This window comes from Nicotiana attenuata, unplaced genomic scaffold (genome assembly GCF_001879085.1).
Source record: "Nicotiana attenuata strain UT unplaced genomic scaffold, NIATTr2, whole genome shotgun sequence".
NCBI lineage: Eukaryota > Viridiplantae > Streptophyta > Magnoliopsida > Solanales > Solanaceae > Nicotiana > Nicotiana attenuata.
In genome coordinates this window covers 157,722-167,932 of record NW_017670604.1, presented here as the reverse complement: position 1 = coordinate 167,932, position 10,211 = coordinate 157,722, and the positions used below count along the sequence as shown (strand labels likewise).

Sequence of the window (10,211 nt, the reverse complement as noted above, 5' to 3'; positions counted from 1 at the left end):
CAGCACTGGGTCCCGTAGACCCAGTCATTCTCGATTTCTGTCATCAATATCGGGTGACGTTTGTCCAGATCTACCCTTCTTTTTGGCACATCGTCAATTTCCTTAGGTACTTCTCGGGCAAGGTCGAGGGGATGCCTTTTACCCTCGACCACCTGATCAGGCTATACAACCCTCGCCTTTATCGAGGCAGTCTAATAAAGCTCCAGCGTTGATCCACGAAGGCGCTATTCTCTAGCATCGATGAGGACAAGGACCGAGGGTGGATGAGCCGGTTTGTCCGAATCAAGACTTCCGATTTAATTCCTGCTGAAAGGATGCCATTCCCCGAGGAATGGAACATGAAACGCAAGTACATCCCTAATGATGATACTTGCTTATCTGCTTTTCCTGTTCTTCCTCGATCTGGTTCCTTTTTGATGGTGTAGCCTCCCCTTGGTTTCCTGGTGCGATTCCGAACCTCGCAGGTTGGGTCCGACAACTGGCCTCCACTTCTTCACACACAGAACGCTGTTAGCGTGATTTGGCCAAGGGTCGGCGGGAAGCAAAAAGCGATAGTGAGTTCCCTTGCTCATATGTCGATGTTTTTCCTGTAAAATACTTTCTCCTTACGCAGACCTCAGAGATACTGTTGCTATGAGGCCTCCCCCGCCCGGTGAGGAGGAAATTCCTAAGCCAACCAAGGAGAAGAAAAGGAAAAGGGCTTCGCCAGCAGTTCCCCCTAAGCCCAAGAAAAATAAGGCTCGAAAGCCTAGGGCCGACCCTGTAGCCCGATCTGCAGAGGCGGTTCAACACCTTCGGGGTGATGAGGAAGAGGGAGAGGATGATGACTGTCTGCTGGTAGCTCGGAAGAGGGGGAGCACCGAAGCTTTGAAAGCCGCTGAACCGGTGGTGGCTGATGCGGTTCAATCTCGAATCAAAGAAATCTCGGAGAGGAGCTCGAGCAGAGTCCCCGAGCCATGGGGCGGCAATAGAGCACCTCGTCTTGGAGGACATTCGGCGGATGAGCCCGAGGGGCCTAATTCCGGGGCCCTTCAAAAAGAAGATAATGTTCCAAGTGAATCACTTGGGATTATTAACGTAGATGAATCACAGCCTGGACCTGTGTTCTCTGAAGGGAAATTTCGAGATGTCCATGCCATGAAGACTCCCGACAAGGGGACGACCCACGAAGGGAATGATATTTTCTGGGAGTGCTTTGCTGGGGTCTAAGATGGTCCCGACCCGGATGCTTCGTTTATCTTCGATGAGGCTCAGCGGCTCCTCAAACAAGTAAGTTTCTACCTCTATAGTTATGCTCGAGTTTTATTCTCGTTTTTCTAATTCCGGCTCCTTTTCTTTATGTGAAGGTCGTGGTACTTCATCGACAAGCATTTTCCAAATCTCGAGCCGAGCTTGCCCGATGCGAGGCCGAACTCAAGAAGCTGGTGGAAGAGAGGGACAACCTTAAACGCCTCTATGTACAGAAAGAGGAGGAGGTCAGGGATCTCCGAGTTGAACTGGCGAAGGCTCATCAAGAACAGATTGAGCTCATTGAACACGTAATGTAACCTTTGGGGGTCTTCCATGTGCTCATTTGATTTAGCGATTAACACTTCAACTTTACAGGCCAAGCAGATAGGCGAGGTAGTGGAGCAGCTTCGAGAAGAGCTCAAGGTGAAAGAGGCTGAGACCTTGGGGTGGAAGCAACATATGGATCGTCTCGCCTCGGAAAAATATACGCTTCGGGCCCAGCTGACTTCGATTGAACGCCAGCTTCAAAATGAAAAGGGGGAAAGCCTGGCCCGGAGCCAAAAGATTGAGGAGCTCGAGGCTAAATCGGCCGTCGAGATTGCGAAGGTCAAATCTGAGGCAGAGGCGTTTGTGGCCTCTTATCGAGCTGACGCCGAGGCTGCTAACATTCGGGCACAGGAAATCTCCATTGCCGCCGAAGTCAAATTATCATGTGCTCTCGATCACGCCAGGAAACAATCCCGGAGAGAAACTCTCGAGGAAGTGCATGCTCGTGGCTTTGACCTCTCACCTGATATTAAAAAGGCAAAAATTTTGGATGACGAGGCTGCCGCTTTACTCTATGATGATGAAGATTCTACTAGTGGTTCCGAGAGATGAGGATATGAGGATGAAGTCCCCGAGGACGAGGTTCCCGAAGATATGGCTCCCAAAGATGCGTTTCCCGAGGATGCGGCTCCCAAAGTATATTAGGCTCTTAGGATTTTATTTTTTATTTTTCTGTAAGGCCCCTTGTGGGCACTGTTGATACCCAATTTTTCCTTCATATATTTCAAAAATGCATATATACCTTCAAAATAGTGCATGAGTATCACCAAGTATTTTTCCATAATTTTCTATAACTTTCTATAATTTTTAAAGGCTTTTAATTAATTAATTCCTGCATTTTTATATAAATAATTATTAATTGCATCACGAATAATTTTATAATGATTCATTATTTAATTTTTCATCATTTTTATCCATATTAAGCTTTTAATATTTTTATATATACTTATTCTGCATCCTTAGGCTAAAATTGCATATTTTGCAATAATAGCCCATATATATGCATAATTATATTATATACACAAAAAATAACTTTTTATATTTTTATAATGTTAAGTAATTATTTTAAATCATTTTTATGCACAAGTGATTTTTTTTATTTATTGATTATTTTTATAAATTATTTACTGATTTCATTGAGTATTTAAAAGGCTGAATACATATGGAGACACTTAAAGTTGGCACGATTTTTTATTTAGACACCTGAACTTAGAGGTGTTCCTAATGAGCACGTATATTACATGAACTTTGTTCCAATTAGGCACTTCTTGCTGAGTTGGCACATAGAGTGAGCTTCACCCAATATAGGCGCGTGAAGAGTCCAAAAACAGATTTTTTTTCTTTCTTTTGTGTCTTCTTTATTTCCTTCTTCTTCTTTATGTCCACCACCATTTCCACCATTGCCTCCTCCCCTTTCTGAGAGCAAGCACTCATCACCTCTAAATCGGCGTAATGTACTCCTTACCGACAAACAATTTGATTTATTGAATGACCTGAAGTCGATTGCCGAGTTAGGTCCGAAGTTTGACCGAGTAAATAGAATCTTCTGGAGAGATTCATCAAGAACACTCTAAAATTAACCTCAGATCTTTATCTGATCTCCAATCTCCACCAGCCACCATTAACGTCTTTTTCACCATAGTCAACCATCACTAGTTTTGACCCGCTACACCATAAGCACAAACCAACTTCCTGCTTGCTGGAATTATAAAGTTAATGTTATTAAAGAGAGGATGATTTGAATGGAGATTCAGTTGACGCAGACGACTTCTATTTGACACCACAGAAACAAACTATTCATGGTTTAAGTTAAAGAGGAACTTTAATTTCTCATTCTTGCAAAACATTCACTTAGATAAAGAAAAGTCACACAGAGTCGAATTAGGAGAGAAATGGGAGGAGGAGGGGACGCCATAGCTACTGGACTTGGTGAAAGAAGATATTGATGGGCGGGATAGGGAGATCATCTGCGGCTTCTGATACAAGAGGTATTTTGGGCAAGAAGACCATAAGGGTTTTTTAACTTTCCTTTTGTTCGCTAAATAAGTTTTTCTAATTAGTTTTGACTGAAAGGGAACGTGGCAGATTTTCATTTGTTACTTTGTCCACGCCATCGCGTGTGAATCTGACGTACTATGATCCTTTTACTGTTTAGTTGCAAAGTGTTTAATTGGCGCATATTGTATGTTCTTTGAGTGTTCAATAGGAACAAACCTTAGTTTGAGTGTCTAACTGAAAACTGGTGACAACTTTAAGGGGCTGCGTATGTATTTGGCCTATTTAAAATCTAGCCTTTTTTTAACATTAAATTCGGACCTAGAATTACCTAAGCCAACCCAATTTCCCCAGCCCAATCACCTAACACCTGACCCAACACCTTAACCCAAAACCCACTAGCCCAGTCCCCATACCCGTTTCTATACCCGACCCACTCTCCCTTAAATCCTGGCCGTTGATCTTCAAGATCAACGACCCTCGTTTATTCCCCTATTTTAAGTTAACCACCCCAACCCTAATCCCTTCATTCCCTAAACTCCGCCGCCCCTAAATGCTCTCTCTTCTTCTTCTCTTCTATGGAAACCCTAGCGCCGTCACCTGTTACCCCCTTTGATTCCAACCCAAATATGGAATCCATTAACGATCTTCTTACCTTACTCATCCTATCTCGCTACTGGCTACCCATTTATAGTGTTACATAATTGCTTGCTTACATGGCAAGCAGATCTCTCCTATTGTGAACCAAATCTGGTTCAAATCTTTGACCTCTTTCCATCCGTGTTCATTCTCATTTCTTCATGGAATGAATCTATGAGATTCTTCGCGATTTTCTGCTTACCCTAAAAAATTAGGGTTCAGATCTTTCTAGATCTAATCTAATTCTTGATTCTTTAATTATTTTTCCTTTAATCTTTTCGTCTATATGTCTCTGTGCATCTTATTATAACTCTCTTCATTAATTTCTAACTAATTTTTACTTACCCTAAAATTAGCGATTTTTTATTTTGCGAAATCAAACCAAATCTGTTTGATTCTTTAATTATTGTGTTAAAATCTCTGTCTATATGCCTATATGCATCTCTTTGCTTGTTATTACTGCCGATTTTGTATATTTTACCTAAAACTAGGGTTTGAGACTTTTACTCTTTCCTTTTTTGCATGATACTGATATTTTCCTTATTTCGTTCAATCTACCGTGTTTTCTTTATTCCTTTACCTTATTTTGCCTTGAAACTGATTGTTAATTGATTCCATATTATATTTTCCTTATTCTAAGTGTTACTCTCCTGATTACACGCTATTATGCTCTGTTAACTTACTGAACTCTCTTCAATTGATTCTGGATTTATTTTCTTTCCTTATTTGTGTATGTTTGATTTATTCCCTTATTCGTCTGTCTAATTGAACACTATTTAAACCCTTTCTCCCCTTCCCTTTTGGACAAGGACTCAAACTCTCACACTCTTACAAAAAACTTAGTTCTTTTACTCTGATTCTGTGCTCATTGTTTCTGTTCTTGGCCGGCTGAAAGCCAAGGCCAAGTGATTCTGGAACTTAACTGCTGTAGCATATCTACTTATTTTCTTGCTTAACTGGTAAGCCCTGAACCCTTATCGTTTATTTCTCTATGATTTTCGTAATCAGTGTTACTTGAACAGCATGTCTTGAACCTTACTTTTAGCATGCTTCTACTTTTATGCTCCTATGACCCTCTTATGGTTAATACTGTTAGTTTGTAAGTTAGCTTAATGTTCAATTTGTCTGGCACACTGCTTGTTAATCCTGTACCTGTTTTGAACCTTGCATTCTTAGGATACTACAAGCATGTAATTAGTTAATGTGTCCTAATTTGTTGCTTAACTCATGTGCCCTGTCTGTTAATATGCCATGTGATGATCTGACTGCTTTGCCTAAGTTATTAATCAATGGTTGTCTTAAATGTCAGCATGCTCCCTTAGTGTAATTAAGTCTCTCTTCTGAATTAACCTATTTGAAACCAGGTACATTGCAAACTTTGCTGTTTTCTGAATGCGATTCTGTGTTCTAAACCCTGTTTCTTCTGAAATCAAACTGTTTGAAATCTGCCCCTACTCCTCTTATATGCTGATTTTTAAAACCTCACTCTTAGTCCCTTAGGTTCTCAACCACCCCAGTGTGAGCACTGCTCAGGGTCCACATGAGACTCTTGTGAACTCTGACACACTGGGAACTGGTTACCTATCTCTTGTGAATCATATTCTGAATACATGGTTCTGGTGTGAGCATTGCCCTGGGTCCTAAGGCCCTTGGGAACTTTGACACACTGGAAACTTGGTTCTATATGTGCTATGAGTGGATCACTCAGGTTTTGGCTATGCTGTACCTATGAATTGAGCCTTGAAGTTGATTGGTTTGAAGGCCTGGTTCCCAGGTTTATTTCGGCCTAATGAAGGCTACCTATAGTGTATCTTATTATTATTATGTAATTTATTCATTATTCTGGCCTGTAATAAGTTTGTAACAAACAGATTTTGGGGTATATAGTAAAATTGGGAATGGTCTTTATTCTCTTTGGGGCAATCCGGGTAGAGATCTTGCCAATAGGGTTTCATTTGCTCTGTTAATCCTGTTTTACCTCATCTCTACTGAAATTGTGTGAGTGATGTACTATGCTTGCATATTAGAAATCTTGCCTATAGGAAATTAAATTGCATTAGAGATCCTGCCTATAGGAAATTAATTGCATTAGAAATCCTGCCTATAGGTTGTATTAACTTGTCCAATAAACGTATGTTAGCAATCATACCTATAGGACCTCAATGTTGATCTAACTGTTTCTGGCAATGTGCACCATTTCTGCCCGTATTATTGTTCGACAGATACCATGTCTATAGGATTAAAACTGGTTTCAAATCTAGAAATCACGCCTATAGGATTTAAATCAATTCAATAATAGATACCATACCTGTAGGATTAAAAATCAGTTCAGTGATAGAAATCGTGCCTATAGGACTCCACTAAATGATTCTGAATACTATCATCACTATCGACATAGGACTAAAACCATTTTGGATTCGTAAATGTGATTTACTGTTGTTCATTACTGCATGAAACACACAGATGTTGTACTAAATAAAATTAGTAGGCAAAACAATAGGACCTAATACCTGCCTTAATGAAGCTGCTTCTATATAACACTCCTCGCCTTTTTTCTCACATAGATATCCTGCTATAAGATTTTGCAAATTAATAAAACCTGCTAATTAATTGCGTGCATTTAGTATTTATATGTGGAGGTCAACATGAGCCTATATTTGCTTTATACTTGCAAGTCCTAACATGTTTTGTTTGTCGCCTAGTCTTTTGCATTTTGAGAAACCTAAGCTGAGTCTAGAACCATCCCAAAATAGAGGTCCCAATGCCTCCAGGACCATAGGTAAGGGACGGGTAGTGCACGCATAAGGTACGAGTTAGAATTGATTAGAGCGCTTTAGGTAACAACTTAAAGATAGTAATCGGGTAGCAGGAGATGATAGTCTGTGCCCGCTGAATAATATGAGTAACACCCCAACTCGAGGGAGTTACGAAGTATTATTTATGTTGCACGGGGTGATCCTTTAGGCTAAAAAATTTAAGACCCCCCATCCCTAGTAAATGATTCTCTCGCTTCTTTATTAGACTAATTCATAAATTAAGTTCAGCCGGGACCCACCGTTGTGGATCTTGAGGGGTGCCTAACACTTTCCCCTCGAGGTAATTTCGAGCCCTTAACCGATCTCTGGTGATGTAAACTGGTAACATGAGTTATCTTCTCTAGGTGCCCTAACGCACCTTAATCCGTTAGGTGGCGACTCTTTCAATTCCAATTCCCTACTCTCTCAAAGGAGTCATAAAAATGTCGAAACCCGATTTCGCGAGAAAAAGGGGGCGTGACAGCATGGAGACTCTGTTGGGGATATCCTTAGGCTCTTATCATTATGAACTTTATTTGCATGAAGTAGTCTTTCCGACAAGCTTGTGTTTTTTTATTTTGCTCTTATTTGCCACATGCACATCCTTTTCCCTATTTCCCTTTTATATGAACTCACATGCAATTACAACGTGTATTTCCCCTTATTTCCTAATCATGTTCCCGACTTTCAATTTTGCTATGTTATGTCTCTCCCCAACCTTTACTCATTTATTTGCTTTATTAATTCCTTCATTTCACGAAGTAACTTTTTCCCTGTTTCTCTTTCCTTTATGTCTTTACTCAATACTGTATTTATTTTCAAACATGTGAAAATACTTGACAATGTGTTATTGCTTGCATAATGCATGCTCAACATCATATTCCACTCGTGCGTACTAACACCATAGCGGCACCTGATGAGTGTCTGCGCTCTTCCTAAAATTACCCTTTAAATTTGGAATGGCTTATTTGCGGTAAAACTAGTCGATCAGCGGTGCAGTCGACGGTTCCGTGACTTTCCCTCTCAAGTTGTCCACTTGAGGGTACCAGTCTAGACTTCTATAGAAACCTTACTCTGATAATGACTGTACATGCATCATGATCAAACCTAGCCTGGGTTAATGTTCTGTCCGCCTAATAACCCTATAAGAAAAACCTTGTCCAAAGTCCACCAGGATTTCCATAATCCCAACGGGCGCAACCACGATATGTGCATTATTTGGAGAGATAAATGACGGCATGCTAATCGTTAATGTATAAGTAGTAGAGTCCGGAGGGGGGCAGGGGTCTAACTCTGTTTATTTTGCAAAAATGAGGCACGAAGTCCCCAGGTTCGGCATGGTCCGAAGTATACCACCGCTATTGTTAGATTGGTGGGAAAACCTTTCGCCAAGCGACAAAAACCACGTGAAAAGGATTCTTGGAAACTTACCCTCCTTATTCTCCAGCCGAACAACATGCTGATCGAGGCTGCTAGTATGTTCTGGGACGGAGAAAGGGCCGTGTTCCATTTTAGCAATATAGAAATGACTCCTCTTTGGAAGAAATAGGAGGATTCGCTGGATAACTATGGGATAGTCCCGGTTTACTAGTACCAAAAAATCGCACTACCAGGGGGTTTGTAAAGATGATGGGTCTGAGAAAGAATGATGACTTGGAGCGCCTGAAGAAGTCCTACATACCCTTCGACTTCCTCTATGAACGATATGGACACAGCAAATCTTATCGTATCTTTCATGATGAATTCTCCATCACTTCCCTGGGTTGGAATCATCTTAGGGTTTTTGTATTCATCGTCTGCTTTCTAGGTATGTTAGTATTCCCAAGCCAAGGGGACATAATTCACACTAGATTGGCCATGGTAACCAAAGCTTTAATTAGGGAATCGAGGGACAAACCTATACTATTGTTCCAATGATTGTAGCAGACATATACCGGGCTCTGGATCATTGCAACAAAGGGTTCAAACATTTTGAGGGTTGTAACTTGCTACTGAAGATTTGGTTGTTAGAACATCTTCAGAGGGGCCAATACAGCCAAAAGTTTCCACGGAGACCCTGGAATGATCACATAGCTTTCCACCATCCTAAAAGAATGACCTTTATTCCAGATAGGTTTGCACAGCCAGAGAATGCTACAGAATGGGCACAGTTTTTCAGCAATTTGACCGAGGGCCAGGTCCACTAGATGTTCGAGTGGTTCCCTACCAATGAATTCATCATCCCTATGATTGGGTTAAGGGGAATACATCCCTATGTTCCTATCATGGTCATGAGACAAGCTGGTAGAAAATAACACTACTGGAAAATTCACCTGTGGCTACGCATGGAAAACCGTTGCAACAGATAGGTAAACTGTTGCCATAGATTTATTGCAACGGTTCAGCGCCCCTTACACAAGCTGGCGTGCCTATAGAGCTTATGGAATGGTTTTTGGAACGGTTCAGATAATCGTTGCTATAGTATAGTCTATCGCAACGGTTTTCCCTCTTCCTGTTGGAACGATTATTCTTATCAACTGCGACGGTTAATATCCGTTACCATAATGTTAAATGCAACGATCAATAATCGTTACTATATCTATTAAACTTTTACGGCTATTATAGAACTGGCAACAATTTCTTTAAGATATTGCAATGGTTGAACTACCTATTGCAACGGTTTTTAGATTATTTTGGAACGGTTTGCAGGTCCTATTGCAAGGTTCTGTTAGCTATTGTAACAGTTTAATTGAATTGAAAATATTGCCCCTGTTGTAAAATAAAGTGAAGGTCAAGATCATTGGAAATGAAATGGCCAAGCAGGGAAGAGATTTCGAAGCCGAGAGGGAGCATTGTTATTCTTTGATAGCAAGGTTGGAAAGGGATCTACATCAATTTCAAACACAGAACCATGCAGCGGAACAAACTTTTGGAAGCTAGAACCAAGCAAATTGGAGAATTATTACGAGAGAAGGGTAGGATCCGTGAAAGGGTCACGGCGATTGCAGAGTACATTGTGGTAAAATGCCAGATATGTGAAGACATGACCCAGACTACTTTCTTCACGGCAGTCATGACATTTGTCCAGCAGGTAATGAGGGATTTGGAAAGGCTTCAGGAGGATCTTGCAGATGAGCCCGCAACAAAGCCAAACAACACCCCCGAGGAGCCTACCGAAGGCTATACGAGTACTTAAGTCGACTAGTTTGTGTTACTTTTACTAGTTTTTTGTTTAGGACGTTCGTT

General features: G+C 40.9%; 1 protein-coding gene across 1 annotated transcript; it reads left to right on the top strand.

Moving 5' to 3' along the window:
* The first annotated feature begins 263 nt into the window (after positions 1-263).
* On the top strand, positions 264-2,109 carry LOC109241433. Its single transcript, XM_019408174.1, has 4 exons — positions 264-405; positions 614-1,203; positions 1,347-1,538; positions 1,606-2,109. Exons 1-4 carry the CDS (start codon positions 264-266, stop codon positions 2,107-2,109), a joined length of 1,428 nt encoding a protein of 475 aa, XP_019263719.1.
* Positions 2,110-10,211: the final 8,102 nt, after the last annotated feature.